This window comes from Zootoca vivipara, chromosome Z (genome assembly GCF_963506605.1).
Source record: "Zootoca vivipara chromosome Z, rZooViv1.1, whole genome shotgun sequence".
In the NCBI taxonomy this organism is placed as follows: Eukaryota; Metazoa; Chordata; class Lepidosauria; order Squamata; family Lacertidae; genus Zootoca; species Zootoca vivipara.
In genome coordinates, this window is record NC_083294.1 from 30,228,146 (window position 1) to 30,247,236 (window position 19,091).

Genomic DNA, 19,091 nt, shown 5'->3' on the forward strand with positions numbered 1-19,091 from the left:
TCAGACTTATCTGGTCGAATCTTCTGCTGATGCAGGAAAAATCCTGGTTTGCCACCCCATTGTGGCATTTCATGGTGGAAAGTCAGCAGGGTCACAGTTGGTGGGCTGGCACAGCTTAGGCTCCTACTGTCCAGAGGTTTAATGGGCTCAAGGGGGCTGGGTCATGTTCCAGGTACATAGGTGGCCATTCAGCTTCTGCTAAAAAATGTCGAAGGAGGAAGAGTTCCACAACTGCTGAGGCAGTCTGTTCTGCTGTAAAACAACTTCAGTCACCTGACTTTGGGCCCTATAATTTGGAGCAATAAAACCCCCAAATTTGATCTATGTGACATCTCTTCAGATATTTGAAAATGGGTATTAAATTGGCTCTTCTCCAGGCTAATCATCCCCAACATCTTCAACTGAATGGAAACTGGGATCACATTCACACCATACATTCGGGGCACATGAATTTCTCCAAAGAATCCTGTGAATTGTAATTTAGCCCTAGCCAATCCTTAACAAAGTAGTATTTTATTTAATAATTAAAACTATAACAATATTTGGGGAAAGCCTTTTGTTTTAAATATGGACAGTGCTATTTTTCTAGAAAAGGAGGTGCCGGAACCAACTCTGAACACACCCCTCATTCTCTTAGTCTTCTTGGCAATGGCGAGGTGCCAGAACTGAGTTACAGTGAGTTCTGGGTGGGGGGGGGAAGGCCCTCTGCAGGAACACTCTGGTGCTCCCTCAGGGAGCTCTTTTTCATTTCAATGGGGCTTGTGAACACCCTATGTATTTGCACCCTCTCTGTTCTTTAGTGACACCTCCTACCCCTGTGACTGGAAATAAAGGAGGGGAAATGAAATGTAAATTCAAACGTCTGCAAGCAAATAGAAAAAAAAGTAATTCCATCAGTCTTTGAAGCCTTTGTTGTTGTTGTTATTTAGTCGTTTACTCATGTCCGACTCTTCGTGACCCCATGGACCATAGCACGCCAGGCACTCCTGTCTTCCACTGCCTCCCGCAGTTTGGTCAGACTCATGTTCGTAGCTTCGAGAACACTGTCCAACCACCTCGTCCTCTGTCATCCCCTTCTCCTAGAGCCCTCAATCTTTCCCAACATCAGGGTATTTTCCAAGGATTCTTCTCTTCTCATGAGGTGGCCAAAATACTGGAGCCTCAGCTTCAGGATCTGTCCTTCCAGTGAGCACTCAGGGCTGATTTCCTTAAGAATTTAGCTTTGAAGCCTAGGATCCTTTAAAAAAACAACCACACACACACACACCCTCTTTCTGTTCCTTGACTCCTTTAGGCTTTGAAGCCTAGGATCCTTTAAAAAACCACACACACACACACACTCTTTCTATTCCTTGTCTCCAACAATGGTTCTGCTGATGGACATCTTGGACATCTTTGTTTCTTCCAACAAAGGTGTTTGCTTTTACAGTCAATATGTGAAAAGATAACATAATTACACACACAGGCTTCTTGGATTTGTGTTATGTTAAAAGTGGCTGGAATGTCACTGCCAAAAAGAGAGAGGCATATTACGTACTTGGACCTCATTATCACTTGTACTAATCTAGGGGTATCCAACTTTTTTAGGCCCTTGGGCACGTTTGGATTTTTGAGTGAATACTTTGGGTGCCACCTCCTCTTACCATTTCTCCCCCCCCCCTCCTACTTTTAGAAGGGTTCTTCTAGGAAAAGTCAGGACCAGAAGCTGACCTTCTGGTTGTTCTTCCAACTTCCTCCTTCAGCTCTATGTACTTTTCAAGGAGAAAAGGGCAACCTCCCTCACCAACTCACAATGAAGGGACCAGTTTGCTGGGGTGTGATGATTCACAGACTTTGCATATTGTATCAGAAACTGCGGTGTAGGCCTGTTTGGATTACATTTTCAACGGTATCGATTTTCTCCCCCATTCCTACATTTTTTGTCATGCTTTTTCAATATGGCTAAAAGCAGTGAAGGCTGGGGAGAGAGGGAGAAGGCAATTTTAAAGCTGGAAATTAGCATGGGGGAAACCCAGTGCCAGCCTTCTGCATTCAAGTGTGCCCGTTGCAAGACATAGCACATCATAGTTTAAAAGCAAGAAAAAGTATGCTTTCTTCAGAAGTTTTGCTGTACCCACTGGCATATCTGTGTAAATTCAGTTGCTCAATCAATCACTTAATCAACTCATTCATACAATGGCTTCTTTAAACTAGTGGCAGCCCAATTACAGCAGAGTGCAGGAGGGCATTGTAGAAGGAAACCTGAGATGTGTCCTCAAGGTTAACACATCTAACTTGCCTGAAATCTTCCAGCATGACTCCCCCACACTCTCTGCTCACAGTGTAATTCACCCTCTGGGGCTTCTCTTCGCCCTCCCCATCACCTTTGCGACCCACAGGTTCAAGGAAATAACATCAGACTTCCAAGACAATCATTATTGTTTTTTTTAGACATTTAGATAGTGTATTACCAAGCTTGCAAGGAGTTAAAAAGTACAACATTCAGAAATATAAAAAGTCTCTCTATGCATCTCCATATACTGTACAGTGGCAAGAATCTGAGTTCAAAAGAGGGTGTGAGCACCCCAAATCAATTTTTCATTGACACGCACAAAAGGAGTCAATAAACTGTTTCCGTCATTCTTGTGTGACTGGTTCACAATAAGACAGACTAATGCAAATATAGAGATAGCTAGATTAAAGTATAGGTAGGAGACTTAGGTTACCTAGGCTGTACAGAAATACCTCGGGTGGGGGTGGGGGGGGAGGTTTATCTAAATCCACTTAGGTGTAGAGCAAGGAAAATGGATTCCTAAGAGAAGCAGGCTTGCAAAAAGAATAATTACTCTCTAGGCATTTTGTTTTTTAAAAACTGTAACCCAGTTAAAGAAAAGACAAGCACAGGTATCCTCTAGCAAAATGAGGATTTGCATGTATTTTATGGGTGTAGTGTCAGGATTAATGATTGTTTTCCTTTTAGAGAGCAACCCTAACACGTTTTAGAGAGCAACCCTAACACGTTTACCTGGGAGGCAAACTCCACTGAGTTCAACAGGACTTGCTGTCAAGTAATTATGCTTAGAACTGCAGTCCAAAAATGGATTTATTTTTTTATTCTACAGAAAATCAAAAGGGAGGAGGGCAAGGTTCTGAGGCAGCTCTATGAATGAAAACCAATGTGCAAATCTCTTGCTAGCAGAAATCCGGCAGCCTCAACATTATAACGCAATCAAGTAAAGGTTCAGCTACCACTGCTAATTTCTCCATTTCACCTCCTCTTCAATGGTTTTTCTTTTCTTTTCCTGAGCAGTCCTATGTGACACTATACAAGGTTTAATGGCATTTCATTGCTTACCGGCCACACATTCAGGCAACAGTTTTTCTACAAAGCACCCGGCACTTATCTTTGTAGATTCACCCTGTAATGTGGTGGTGCTTGACAATTAAAAACAAAACAAAAAAAAAGCAAAGCAGACTGCTTCTCCTTGCACCTCTGGTGTGTGTTGTGTGGTCAAAATACATTCATGGGATGAATCTTCATTAGAAGTGAAAGTGCTTGTTTGAAGCCCTTTGTGGGGATTTTTCAAAAAAATATATCTATATATCTCAAGGACACAAGACCAACCCCTCCCCTACGATCGGCAATGATTCATCTATGAGAAAGTACACTTGTCCTGGTCAACGGGTTTGTTACATTGGGAGAACATTCATCCTGTTGGCCCAGTAATGAGCTAAAATGGTACATTCATGTCTCTGCAGCAATTGGCAGCAGTTAGGGGTAGGCTCCCTGTCCTGTGTCACTTACACTGACACTCAATCATAGGTCGGTTCTGTCTTGTTTTGTGCAGTGGTGTTTTAATGCCGCCCCACCCCCACCCCCGGTGCGTTCCCACAAAAAATACATACTTCCATGCACACATTTTTTTAAAAAATAATAATAAATTGGTACTTGAAAACTGCATTACCGAATCCAGAGAGTTTTGTAATCTGATCAGGGGTTGTGCTCCAATCTGCAAGCAAGTACAGGACCATTGGACTGGGCTGGTCTGCTTTGAAAAGTGGACCCAGTGAATTCCTTCCCTACCAACAATGCCACATCCCACACTGGCTTTTGCTGTTTGGTACTCCTGCTGTTGATAGTCATACCACCACCACCACCACCATCCTATTTGCATGCTGCCTTTCCATACTTAGAACCATGCTCAAGGGGGAGTTTTATGGGAGCACACATACACAAGGTCTGATTTCAACTACAGCAGGAAGTGGTTATGAGGAGGGTTGGTCAAGGCTGTGCCTTGACAGTCAGAAGCTGCCAGAAAGTTTGTAATAATAATAATAATAATAATAATAATAATAATAATAATAATAATAATAATCCCCTGTCAAAGCTGTGATTGAAAGAACACACACATATATCTATATAGGAAGATGGCTGCGAAGCCACGCAGTTATTTTACCCTGTTAAATTCAAATGGATTCACTGGTAGGTGAAAAGAAAGAATAACCCAGAACTACTCATGGCAAAAGGGGATCAATCCTAAATCTGGAAGAAAACTGCACTCTTATTTTATTTTAAAGAATCTGAATGGCAGGTTTTCCATTTTGGAAAAAAAAAGGAAGAAAATTCAGCATTTCAACATTAAAAACAAAACCTGCAATTCTATAGAAGTCTACTCAGAAGTAAGTCCCATTGAGTTCAACAGGACTTCTTCCTGGGTAAGCATGCATTGGATTGCAACCTGAGTCTATCTGATTGATTTTTAAGCCCATAATGTTAAGTATTAACATGGCAAACCCAAAACTTTTAGAAGTCTCCCTACCCCTAAATCTAACAGGATCCAGACTTAGGAATTTGGGTATATACATCCATCCCTGGCCCCACAGCAAAGCAGATTCAAGATTGGAGAATTCCACCCACCCTACTCTATCGATTGCCCACTTTGGAGAATGAAAACCACAGAAGGCACCCAGCAGGCAAATGATTCTGCCGCCAGGACTTGTCTGGGGAAGCATAGGATATTGTATCTGCTCCTGGCCTTGGGACACCTGCTCTGAAAAGAATGTAAAGAATCCAGGTTGTTAGGGTTTACAATCATTGGTACTTCAGCACATTCCTGAGTTTCACTTGAAGGAAAAGGGCAGCCCCACTTTTCTGGGCCCAGGGACACATTTGAAAACCTAAGAAAACTGCCGAGATCACCATAAAATACCCACCTCACAGCGGAAAATCTGGTGATGCTCAGATCCCAACACGCCCCTCCATCAGCAGGCAAAACACACACATCCCCCAAACAAACAAAACACCGGGGGGGGGGGGAGGCAGGCAACACCCTTCTTCCAAAGACAACTTGTCACAGAACCAAAAAAATTCTCTCATTCTCTCTCTCTCTCTATATATATATAAACTGGGAGGGGTAGGATATCAGTGGACACCAAGGTGTGCATGTGAGGGTACCATGGCACTCACAAGCACCACATCAGGGACCTCAGGGCTGCAGGCAGAAATTTCTGAAACCACTACAAAGAGTTCAGCTTTCTCCTTTCCTGCATTTCTCCCCTCTGGCACAAGTTCTATTTGCCTGGCTGTTAGATTTGGAAAAGGGAAGTGCCAATCATGTGGACCATAGAAATGAACCACTTGTGGGTAGGAGGAGAAGTAAAGAACTACATAACAGGATGGTGCCAGAGCCCCCCAGAGGGCACTTTTGGGTCTCTGGCTTGTGTTTGTTCCAGTCAAGCTCCAACCATGCTTGGGCAGGACTTGGAGGACATGAGCAACAGACAAAACTTGTAAGCAGGATCAATGGTAGGGAGTGGCGATCTGTCATGGACTGGTTGGATGCAGAGGAATGTCCTGGGAGGGACCAGCTGAGGAACCCCCAAGGGAAGAAGGCTCAGAGCCTGGAGAGTGGTGGTAGGAATGAGTGGTCAGAGGAAGAAGAGGGAGAAACCTGAGAGGATGTGGTGTCGGAAGCTGAAGGGGTAACAAGCCTTATTGAGCAGGGAGAGTCTGTGGCAGAGAGAAGATCAGAATCAGAGGCAGAGGCAGAAACAGGAGAGAATGGGGAGGGGAGGGGGAAAGTTTCACTCCTGCCCCCACTGGACAGCCTAAATGGCAGGTGCATGCTTAATAAACTGCTGCATATCTGGTTTGACCCTTTAGGGAGTCTACAAATCACACCCAGCAAGTGCAACAAATAAGTCTGGGATACAGAAACAGAGAGCCCGGGGAAACTCTGTTTAAGAAAAAAGAAGAGAGGGTTGAAGGAATGGAGACTTGGTAAGATTCTCCAAAATCCAGGACAGGAGCTAAAGTCTAACCCGCTTGCGTAAAAGGAGGGGGCCTTCCTGTGACTACAGAAGAAACAGAATCAATTGTGTAAAATTAAGCAGCCACACAGCACTTGTGTGCTCTTTAAAAAATTATTGGGTTGTATGTAAAATAGTCACTTAGTGGTACATTGTGCCAGCAAAACTTTGCTGTGCAAGGTTTTGCACGTGCAGGCTACTCATAACTTTGACAAGCAAGATACTGTACTATCTGCTGCATAACAGATTACCACTAATGCAAGAGTTGCATGTGATCCCTCTGGTGCACATTAAAACTTGCCCTTTGCACTAGCACAAGTCCTCTGTGATCGTGGATCACAGATAGGAAGCTTGAGTCACCTTATATAATTTCCTTTTTCTAGTAAGGAAAACACACTGTCTTGTTCATAGCTTTTCATCCTACCATCTTCCTTAACCTCATTTCCTAAGGTAGAACCTCACCAAATCCCCTTCTAATTGGAAAGGGGACTAATCTGCAGTGCTGCTACCTGGGTGCTGACCCACCTTGCAGGTGAGGGGATGGAGAACAGTTAGCCAGGTTGATGGGACCCCTGGAGAGGCCAGTCCCTCCTCTTCAACCACCACCATCACAATTTTGTATATTTCTAGCCTAACTGGAAAAGCAACAGCAAAAGCAGAACCCCAAAAAAGTGGGGTGGGGGGAGAGAAAACCCTCACGATCAATGAAGCGTGGACATTTTTTATGATATATTTTTCTTGAACGTCTGAGCTGGGAAGTTAATTACAGACCTAACTGTGCAAATCCATGGCAACAGATGGAGGAACATGTAATTAAAGCCAAACTAACAGTGGCAGCAACTGGAGCCAAGCACATTTTAAAGCAAATTCTGGTTCATCCAAGCAGAAGGGGCAGGTAACACCTCCTGGGAAACAAAAGAGTATTAATAGAAAGAAGCCTTGCTGCTTCTTAGGATGACTGTTGATGAAGTGCTTCACGCAGGAAGGAGAGAAACACTTTGCAGAGGAACAGAAGAAGCCTGAGATTTGGTTTTGGGCTGTACAAAGGAAATGCCCAGAAACACATTACAAACACAGAAAAGGAAGGTCACTGGCCAGAATACATTAAAAACAAACAAACACAAAGAAACCTGAAACATCTCTTGATACCACAGGTGTAGATTCAGTTATAGGTCACTCATTAATCTTCCACGTCAAATGAAAACATTCAGTTATTAGCCCACTTGAGATGGAAGCTTATTCCATGTTCTCTTTTTTTTGTTTACAGAGGCTAGAGAATGAATGCATTCAGGTCAGTAGGCCTTGGTGCTATTGGTCAAAGGAGTTGGCTGGGCAAATACCAGAAATGGAATGAGCAGTTGTCCACACGTGAGTCTATTGCTTGGCCTTTCACGACTGAATGCATGAACTGCTTTTGTGTGTGTCACTGGCTGTTTTTGCACGTGACAAGAAGCCAGATTTTCTGTCTTGTTGTGGTTTATTGTGAGCCTGATTACTCACCCCTGGCACAAAGAGGATAAACAAACTAGAAAGCCTTAGCTTCTGGTCATATTGAACCAGTGATTATACTTTGTTTCTCCCTAGCAAACCACAAGTATTAACCTACCTTAAACCATGCTTCATTTTTGTCTTCCTGTTTGTGGCTTCTTGTTAGGGAGCAACAAACCATGGCCCCCGTGGTTCAGATTTAACCAGAAGTCATGGCTTGTTGCATTACTATATTGTTCGACCCAGTAAAGGATTGAATCAGAAGCAATTGGGCCGTACAGACTAGCAATACCACTTGTTCACAATAAAACAAAAGAAGACAGAAAGTCTGACTTGTTGTTATGTGTGAATGTGGCCAGTGTATTTTAAGCCAATGGAAGCTTATACCTGTGATAGGTCCTTCATACATTCAAATGATCATTTAATATTGCAACCATCAAGCAGTAGACATGTGTCATCAGGCTCTTCCTGAATAATGTGGACCCAGAAATCTGCAGAATAGCTGATATACAGTGATTCTCTTTATATAAGAAGAGGATCAACTCACAGATTAAAGCCCAGTCTTGAGATAATGAATATGGGCTCAAATAGCAAACATCAGGAGGGAGCTGTCTATAAGCTTGGCTTCCTAAACTGTTGGAAGGAGGGCCCCAAATTGCCTTCTCACCTAGGGGGCAGCACAAAATCCAATATATATATTTAGACTCTTGCAAAAAAAGAAAGGAGAAACAGGCAGAGAGAGAAAGAAAGATAAGAGGGAGAGATACAGAAAGAGCGGGGAGAACGTTGCTAAGAGCCCTACCATTTCACTCCTCTGAAAATAACGCATTCAGATCTCATCAACAATTGCTGGCTGTTGTTTTGAAATGGGAGTCTAGAGTGATGAAGAATTGCATGCTTCACCAAGGACTAGAATGGCTCACAAGTGTGTGCATGCTTTTCTTCCAGCTCTTCGAGAGTACAGTACGAGAAACCAAATGTATTTGATGCAAGTTGGACCAATAAAAAGGAAGGCTTTCTTTGTGTATGAATGCCACACTTCAACTGAATGGCACTTATTTCCAGGGCAGTGTGTTTAGGATTGCAGCTTAAGGGAACAATTTAAATGTACTGCTGTTTTTCCTCGACTGCCCTGCTTCAGACTGCTGGTTGTGGAATAGCATGTTTCAAAGCTCCACAGTGTTAAATTTCAAAACCTAATTTCCCTGCATATACAAAGTTAGCACATAAGGCTAAGCTAAAACCCTGTTTCTTTTTCAGAAATTTCATTTAAGTGTGCCTGCAAACCTTTGTGTGCAGACTCAGGCAGCATTATGTACTTCTGCAGGTTTTTATTTTTTTAAAAAAAATGCTTTCAGTGTCATTATTTCTTAGGACCAATCACATTGTGTACAATTTTCTCATTAGGAGTTTAACACTTGAACACCTGAGTTTCTGCCCAACTGCTGGGGAACAGGTCATCCTCCTCAGTTTCATAATGATTTGAGAGTACAAATACTTTCTAGCCAATTTCATGCTGGCTATGTCTTTGTATAAGCAATATATGACCACTTATGTTACCATGACACCATTTCATTCCTACTCCCCAGCACACACACAGAGATTAATGCATTTGTTAAATGATAAACAGCAGGACTCCCAAGATGGCTAGGGCAGTGCCATAGCAAAGCAAACAAATAATGCATATCCCTTCCACCCGATGATTTGAAAGACCAAGAGTTCTGCAAGAGGAAACCGTCATTTGAGGATCAGCTGATACGGGCAACTATACTTGATTTGACCAGCATTAATGCTATATATCACACACACAGCCTCACACGAAGGCACACAGAGAAAACTAAATCCTGCTGCGACCCAACATTAGATTATTAATCCTGGGCAGGATATGTTTCATTTCCTACAACTGTACTGAATAGGGTACCCTGGAAGTCATACAAAACTAAGCGCAGTATTTTAAAAACACCCTGTTTTCACTTTTTATGAAGTTGCAATTGGCTTGCATTAGCTATCAGCTATCGTTACTACCCTGTTCCTTTAGGGCACTTTTGGTAATCAGAAAATCAGGTCAGTGACCAGATGAACGAGATTCTCTAGTCCCTGCCAGCAAGGCAGTCAGGTACTGCATGGAAAACAAGTTTTGAGACACAGTATATAGCTGCGTTTGGATGTATGATTAAAACAAGCATGGGGAACCTGTTCCAGCCTGAGGGGAGCATTCCCTCATGGGGAACCTGCCCAGGACCTAAAAACCAGGGGTGGGAAGGGCCAGAGGCAAAACTGGAGACTTCAAGGGATGTGACATTCCAACTACATAAAAGATAAATGTTGTGACACCCATGCATTTCTCCATCCCCCATCCAGACAAGCAAGTAATTTTAATACAGTTAAAAGATATATCCCAGCCAAATAAAGCTCTCCAGGGGAGTACATAGCAAGGCAGGGGAAAGAGTGTGGCTCACTGAGAGGCCAGAATGCCAGATAAAGAGGTTCCTCACCTCTGCACTAAACCATGGTTTGGATTTCAAGAAAGAGCCAGGCCTTACACTCTTCTGCTCTGATGTCCTTGTGAGAAGACCAGAAGCTTCTACTTTAGATTAGTCTCAGTTTAGTGCATTGTTTGAAACGTAAACTGTGGCTGATTCTAACTATAAATTGAACAAGCCAGCTTCACAACCTAGGCTGTTAGCTTGCTTCAAGTAACTATAGTTAAAATTGAACACAGTTTTCCTAGCGGGATAAATGAGCCTTTACCACGAGTGTTTGTTTTGCTAGGGTTTTAGTCTTGTTTCAAATGTGTTTTGTGTGTTTTTGTGTGCGTGTGTTTCAAAAAATTATCTTGCGTGAAAATTGCCTTGAGATGGTTGTTTAGAAGGCGATTAAGAACTATATGATGATGATGATGATAGTAGGCACATTTTTTTTTTGTAAACATTATTTGGCCAGAGAACTGCACGACAAAATTTGGAGGAGTGCGGATTTTGAAGGCTACCTTTTCAGTTAGCATATTTTTCAGGAAGTGTGGATTAGATGGGTATGCATTTCAATCCAAACAGAAGCAAATTTCTCCTTCATCCCTTAGTTGTAACCGGTTTCAGGCCCATTTAAATGTCATAGGTCCAGACCAATGAACCTGGAAACTATAGGTATAGAGATTAATTTTAAAAAAACAACAACATTATTTGCAACCTCATACAACTCCAGCTCCCAGGGTTCCTGGAGCAGGCGTCTGTGTTCCACATTCATTTCAAACTAGCTAAAATTTGCAATGTAGATATGCCCCTAGTCTTTCCAAGCAAGCCCCTTTGAATACAAGAAATTATCTTTTGCCAAGTTTATCTGTGACTGCTGTAGCCCTTTCCCATGTTCTAACAATCACTGAAACAGGAAGCAAGAATGAGTTGCACTTCCTATTTTCACCATAGGATTTAGTAAAAGAGAATGTTAAGCGCTAATATCTACATTCTGTGGGGACACCCTGTTCGGTTCCCAAACTACAAGGGTGAAGAAAAGGGCCCCCAAATACCTTAACTTTTATGATTTCTCCCTTAGCTCTTGCTTTTCCAAATGTGGGACATGTTTTGGCTGAAATTGGGGAGGATTAGGGCATCAGTCTCATGAATTTCACTACCCCCCCCCCTCAGAAAAAAAACAAAACTCCTATCTACCATAATTTGAACACTGGTCTTTTTTCGGTGTTTTGCAGCATGTGAAAGCATCCTGAGGAAAAAAAACTTTGTATTGAACATGGGTAGATTGATCTTAGGAGGTGCATGGTAAACCCTGGATTCCTACAGAGGATCTTGTGATTTTTGCTCACTTCCAAGTTAAATTGGCGAGGTTTAAGATAATCTCTGGAAGGAGCCATACGTGACTGGGGAAGGAGTTGGGTATTTTGCTGATCCTTGTCATCTCTTTCTAAATGACCCACCTCCCATACTCCCTAGGACCCATGGAAAACAGGAGCCTAAAACTCAGGAGGAGATGGGTCAGGTGTAGCTGGGCAGATCCTACTGGCATCACACATCAGGGAGCAGTACAGAAAGTGAGTAAAATAGCATCTTTCAGGAGTAGCAATAGCTCTGGGCATTTCTAATGATTGTCTTTTCAGCCCCCAAACCCATCAGTTCTTCTTGCTTTTATTTGCTCCTTGGCCCAGTCAGCAGGATCCCACACACTAGCTGTGTGAGAGGAAAAAGCAGGAGCCAGATTGTGAAAATCAGGGAATGCTACTTCCTGCCTCGAGAGAGGAACTGCAGGGCAGTGGGGAGGCAAGAGAGGGACTCAAATGCAGTGTCCCTCCCCGACTATGGACATTCACTGCAAGGCCATTAAGTTGTGTGAGCATACCAGAGGATTCCAGAGGTTGCAAAGTGCTAATTGGCTGGAAAAAAATGGTATACTGGGGTTGAGGGGTGGGGGAAGAGATTAAAGATGCTGCCCCAGACAAAACTTTAAGTATCAGCAAAATGCCTTTCATTGAGACAGGTAGGAAACATGGAGAGAGAATGGGCTTTTATATTGTAGTACGCCCTTCGGTGTGTGCATTCAATGCTTCTTTAGACACCTTACAGTGAACATTATACACATACTGCACTGTGGTAAGGGCTGGTTCACCCAGACTTAAGAGTGGAAGGTAGCATTTGCCCACATGGCAAACATACCGGTATCGGTTTACTTCTTTGAATGGTTACAATTCACTTCTCTGGGGGAAAATTAAAGGCCTGCACTTGGGGATACCATCGCGGAAACCTGCTGTAGCAAAAGCAACACTTTAAAGACTAACAGATTCATTGCGGCATATGCTTTTGGGAACTACAGTTCACTTCATCAGATATTTGAAGCATTTTGGGATTATTATTATTATTATTATTATTATTATTATTATTATTATTATGGGTCATCTTGTGGATGATCAATGTGGTTACGTTGTTTACCAGGTGTGGGGAACCTCTAGCCCTCCAGATGTTGCTGAACTAAAGCTCCCATCATCCCTGGCTATTGTCCTTCTTGCTGAAGTTGAGTGTAGCTTGGCAACATCTGGAGAGCCAAGGGTTCCACATGTCACCTGTCCTCCAGGTGTTACAAAACAACAGCTCCTATCACAGGCATAGACAAACTCGCTCTCCAGATGTTTTGGGCCTACAACTCCCATTATCCCTAGCTAACAGCACCAGTGGTCAGGGATGATGGGAGTTGTAGTCCCAAAACACCTGGAGGGTTGAGTTTGCCTAAGCCTGTCCTATCATCCTGAGACATGGGCTGTGGTGGCGGGGGCTGATGGAAGCCGAGCTTCAACAACCTCTGGAAGGTTCACCATTGGTTTAACCTTTTCATAAAATGACCACGGACTGTAAATTGTGTGGCCATTTGGCCTCCACCATTTAAAGTATGCCCTTCCCTTTGCTCACATGTATCCCAGCTTAGGAAAACACCTAGTTAATCAGAATAATTACACTCAACTTCAGCAGGCTCTAGTATATGAGAGCTTATGCCACAATTCATCTGCAAGTGTGTACAGTGCTGCAAGATGCCTTTAATACTTTTTTCATCTTCATGATGTAAAAAGAAGAATCCTACCAAGGATGGAAGTGAAGAATCCAACCAAGATAGCTGCTGCAACCATTAGTCAGCCCCGACTCTTTGCATTGATCCTTAAAACAGTATTACCCCACCAGTACAGTTCAGGCATAGGCCTGCAGCTCAAGATTGCACTAAACAACCAGCCCGTTAGTCTAAGTCTGGTGTCTGCAAAGAGCCCCATGGTGTCCCAGCCGGCCAGAGTCCATTGTGTGCAGGATTGGGCTCTAAAGACACAATTAGCTCAGGAACCCTGAGCAGGAGCTACAAGACCATTTGCTTTTGTTCCATTTAAAGCTGTGAAGAGAAGCAGGTCAACAGCTTTAATGAGAGCTTCTGGTCAGATAATGGAGTTCCAAGGATATGGAAGGGCTAGGAAAATCTTTCAGATTCCAAGCTGAATACTTGCATTTAAGCAGTGGGGGAATCAATCCTGTATCAAAATGTTCTAGGTGCTAGCCCTCCCAAGAGCTGAACGAATATTTCAAAATTCTCAGGGGCCAGCATAGAAATATTAGGCTGAAGGGTGATGAGGCCAGATTGGGGAATTTTGCCCACCCTGAGTAAAAGAGCAGCAAGGAATATGTTAAGGACACTGGAGTCCTAGGGCTCATCCTAAGAATCACAGAATTGTAGAGTTGGAGGGGAACACGAGGGTCATCTAGTCCAACCCCCTGCAATGCAGGGAGCTTTTTCACTCAACGTGAGGCTTGAACTCACCACCCTGAGATTAAAAGCCTCATGATTGCTAGTCATGGGTCTGAGAGGCTTTAATTTTGTCCCACCGTTTCCCCTGGGAAAACCCACTGCTCACTGCTGAATTGAAACATATCTCAGTCCACACGAAACCTGACTGGCATTGTTCCAATTCAGCCATAAGCAGCAGGTTTCCCCAGGGAAAGCGAAAGGGCAAAATAACTTATCGGACCCATGACTAGGATGAACAGAAGTGTGGCTGAGCCCTGATATGACCGTCAGGCATCGTCAACAAAAAATAGGGGTCTTTGTTCTTCCTCTGCTTGAACACCTGCCTCCTAAATGATCACCTTTCCACCACTACCTCAGGAGTTTTGCAGTCAAAACTAAAAATGAGTCAGGTTCTGCGGTGTGTGTGTGTGTGTGTGTGTGTGTGTGTGTGTGTGTGTGTGTGGAATTAAAAAGAAAAGAAGCCACAACAGCCATATATTGTATCCTACAAGCACTGAAAGTACCACATGCCAAAGAAACTCTGAACAGTTTCAAGCTAGCTTCACTGCAGAGAAGAAATCAGTACAGAGGGACTCCCCGACCCGCCAAATTTGTAAAGCAGGAGGATCAGGAAGAGAAAGAGAGGAGGTACCCCATTCCTCATGCAATCGGAGAAGGTGCCAGGCCTAGGTCTGACACCAACGCAGGATAGCCCTGTCTAGGAACACCCATGCCGCAGGTCCTTCTTCCAGTGTGGAAAAAGATATAAAAGTTTCCTCCCTTTAGGGCCAAGATGTGTGGCTGATTCCATTGGAGATGGGTGTGTGCTCTACATTTAAGACACTTTTTCTTGGGTCAGGAGTCCCCCCTCCAGTAAAAAAAAAAAAAAAAGAAACAGAAAAAAGTCTGGCACCACTGCCAACAAATCAACGAAGATGAAAAACAACAACACAACCTCACCCCCTTATGGAGTGGTAGGCTCACCCTGACCCTTAGTCAAGCAGATCTCCCCAAGGGTCGGATTAGGGCATTGCGCGAAATGACAAAGCTCTCTCTCTCTCGACATACTCATGGCTGGGTCTTAGGGCCCTGAATTGTCCCGTCCACAGCAAACTCGGTCATGACTCGCCGAGCCAAGGGGTTGGTGGTCTTCAGAAGTTCAGCCGCAGACGTGCGGATGCCTGAAGCGCCCTTGCCACCTTTCTTTTGAAGGAGTGCCTTAAAATCTTCATTCCTGCTGGAGGTTCTTGTGACGCCAGTCGGAGCGCACTCGTTACTCTTTGAATTCTGCCGGTTGCCAAAGGCCTCGCCGGATTCCTTCCAACCAAGCAACTTCCGTTTGGACCTGCAAATGCAAACACGCAAACACACACAAACAAACAGATCAGAAAGTCACTTGAGGTTAGGCAGAGCTGGCGCAGCCGTAACAGTCTAAAATGGTGTAATGGGACCCATCCAGAGGAAACAATGGGAGCTTTGTATGCGATGGTTCAATTTGCCATGGGTGTTTCCAGAGCAGCCTTCCCCAACCAGGTGCATGCCAGATATTTTGGACTACAATTCCCATAATTACTGGCTGGGGCCCAGGTTTGAGAAGGCAGCCCGAGGACTATCCAGCCGTTGCTCTCCTGTTGTAAGCTGCAAGCAGAATTGCAGGTGCCTTTTCTTAATGCAGGGGTATGGTGCTTTTTTGACATGTGGTTGCTGCTACATTCCATCCACATTAATGGGTGGGACGAAGTGACGATTCACTCAAGCAAAGTTTTTAAAATAAAACAAAACAAAATAAAAATCACTCTTCTGCCACTCATCTACTTAAAATCAGTTATTTAATTAGTGCTGAAACGCTTATTTACCATAAGCACCGTTTCCCAATTACTTTCGACACTTGTGGAAACAAATGCTTTAAAAAAGTTAGAAAGTGCATTACGCCAAAAACTTGTTGCTAGAATGTAGCATTTTAAAAATCCTTAAAAATAAATCTTCTTCATTTAAACACCACTGTGTGAATATGTTAATATTTTTTGAAAATGATATATATATATGTCGTATGGTGATACTGGTAATACTGGAGATGTCCTAGGTTAACCTCCTCATACCTTACATTGCTCATCAAAGCTACATCTGCAGGAAAAGATGGAAGAATAGAGCTAAGAACCTACCACACCTGTACCGACTGCACTACTGTGCTTTAACTTTCTAAAAAGGCAGGTTTTCTGTGGTCTGAGGAATCACAGAATTGTAGCGTTGGAAGGGACCATGAGGGTCATGTAATCCAACACCCTGCGATGGAGGGATGTTTTGCCCAACGTGGGGCTTGAACCCATGACTCTGAGATTAAGAGTCTCATGCTCTACTGACTGAGCTATCACTCAGAGGAACCACATGGAAAACACAAGGAGGATAATGATTGGATTATGACCTCCTGTGGGTGCTGTGAAAAGTGAGTGAAGTAAGAAAGCACATAGAATGCCAAACTCTAGTTATCTTGAATGGAACCAGAATGTGAGCTTTCTTTCATCAGCGGGCAAAAACACTGCGCCCTTTGCAGCACTGGTGGGGGGAACCTGTGGCCCTCTAGATGTTATTGAACTATCACTCCCATGGGCCCCAGTCAGCATAGCCAATGGTCAGGGGCAATGGGAACTGTAGTTCAGCAGTGCCTGGCAGGCTGCAAGTTCCACCTGCCTTATTTACAGGGACTGGCTTTAAGTAGGATGCAGCAATACAGTTAGGTCATTTTGGACTCTTGACTTACTTATGTTACAGAGCCCTCTCTCTTTAGATATAGCTTCGCTTACTTCGAAATGTGGTAGGGCAGCCCTGATGCAGTGGGGGGACCCACCTCTGCCTCATTCTGCTGAGTGGACCCCTAGAGCTCTGCCCCAAAGCTCTAACTGGGTGAATTCCTGGGTGAAATGGGTGATGGGAGTATAGAATCTGAGACATGGTGCAAGCATTTGATTTGAAAATGCAAGCCTCTGGTCCTTATGATAAGCTGCAGAGATCAGCATGAAAACAAGCAAGCACTCATGAAAGTGGTGCAGGAGGTGGGGTTTGAAATAGCCCACCTGAAATGTAGTGGCTGGCCTGCCGTGGCTGTTAAAATAAATGCCTAACTGGCACAGGAGCTTGGCTTTGAGAATAGACACAAACTGGTGATTGGCAACTATTATGAGATCTCTGGACCTGAGAGATCTGGAGGACATGAACAGGGGATAAAGTGAGGAAGGATTTTCAGGTGGGGTATGCATGAAGCTCTCAAAGAGCAGGAAGGGTCCCCCCCCCAAGTTACGGCTGGCGTATGGTGGGGCTAGAGTGGTGGGGTGAGCAAACCACCCCACACCCTCAGAGAAGCTACCAACTCCCAGAATGCAACACCTGGATGGGCCCCCACCTGTGGATGACAGTAAACAAATCCTCTGTGGTTCGGGATGTCACAAACACATCGTCGTCCTCCTCGGTTATCGACTCGGCGGTTTTGTCACTTACAAAGCTTTTCTCTTCGGCCCTTAAGCCCACTGAGCTCCCTGAAGAAAAGAAAGCAAGAGTCTTGGCCAAATAGGTCTCCTGCCAGTGAGATCTGGGATGCTGGCGGGAAGCTTGAGGGGTGGGGTTTGGGTGGGGGTGGGAGAGAGGCACTTCAGAAATAGCCAACTGGAGAGCAGGTATGGGGAACCTGGAGCCCTACAGATGCTGTTGGAGGTCAACTTCCATCAGCCCCAGCCAGCATGACCAATGGTCAAGGATGATTGGAACTGAAGTCCAATAACTCCTAGAGGGACACAGGTTCACCATATAATGATTAACTATGTTTTCCTGCATCTTTATTGATGTAGTTTAGGTTAGATACGTTGAGTACAATATTATGCCTTTATTGTATTCCCTTATTGTTACTGGTTATTAAGCAGACGAAATGACACCCACACCTACGCACAAGGAGGAAGTATAAGCAACCCCAAGGAGGGAAACCCCAAATTGGCTTAGTCTGGGGAAAAAGCTAGGGAAGAAGTGGGTACGATACCCTCTCCCAGAGCAGCACTTTGAAGCAGCTGCTGGTTATTATTTTCAAGTGAGAGATCCTAACCAGAGATCTCCTGTTATTGCATCCACTTTGAAGTGAACACAGAATTCACAGGCATTCCCTTCCCTTCCTGGGGATCTTCAGATGTTCACAGGAGGTTTGTTTGCACGTTACAATGAACACAGGGGAAAACGTCTCTCCACATGTGCCGGGGATTGTGTGAAAGAGCACACACTTTTTATTTGCACAGCTGTTTTGCGTACACAGAAAAACAGACTGTAACAATCACTGGGCAATACATGAGGCTTGTTGACAAGTCACATTGAGCACAGGTACAAGCGGTCTCTACACCTGTAGAACTCTATGTAAATAGCTGTACAAATGTACAGTTCAGCTATTTATTTATTTTTACACAGATTGTACACTGGATGAATGCAACGTGTGAACACCCCCTAAGCTAATGGGTTTTGCTGTTAGGTGGAGCTGTGAGCTTGATCCAAGTAGGAGCCACAGCAGGCTTTCTCTGTCCACGAGAAATGCCAAGTACCACAAGGGTACAGAATGAGGGGCAAAGGGTACAGAATGAGGTGGGAAGGTTTGAGCTGATTGATGATGGTTGGAGAATGAGCTGAAAGAGAGATCAGAGGGAGAAAGAGATGGGGGGGGGGTGAATAAAGCTAACATGCAAGATGTTGGGAAGAATAGGAAGAATGGGCATATAGAGGAACAGAAACCAACAGATCAAGAGAGAGAGGTCACACCTGCACTTTAAATCCAAAGCACTATCAAACCTCTTTTAAATAGTCATGGCATCCCCCAAAGAATCATGGGAATTGTAGTTTGTTAAGGGTGCTGAGAGTTATTACCGTAGGAGACCCCTCAGAGAGAAGATTCTCAGAGTAGTTTTACCATCAGTTCCTCTTCCCAGGGAAGTCTGGGGAATCTTAGCTCTGAGAGGGAAATAGGGCTCAAACATCTCTCAGCACCCTTAACAGATTACAGTTCCCGGGATTCTTTGGGAGAAGCT

At 44.0% G+C, this 19,091-nt stretch overlaps 1 protein-coding gene across 3 annotated transcripts in view; it reads right to left on the reverse strand.

Moving 5' to 3' along the window:
* Nucleotides 1-2,124: 2,124 nt before the first annotated feature.
* Nucleotides 2,125-19,091, reverse strand: part of NHSL2 (NHS like 2) — a 124,263-nt gene continuing 107,296 nt past the window's right edge. For all 3 annotated transcript variants that reach the window (XM_060270377.1, XM_060270378.1, XM_035113297.2), the window contains exons 7-8: nucleotides 17,438-17,570; nucleotides 2,125-15,385 (exon numbers count right to left, since the gene is read on the reverse strand). In XM_060270377.1, the coding sequence (XP_060126360.1) occupies nucleotides 15,109-15,385; nucleotides 17,438-17,570 (410 nt within the window). In that variant the 3' untranslated portion in view covers nucleotides 2,125-15,108. The remainder of the gene's footprint in view (nucleotides 15,386-17,437; nucleotides 17,571-19,091) is intronic.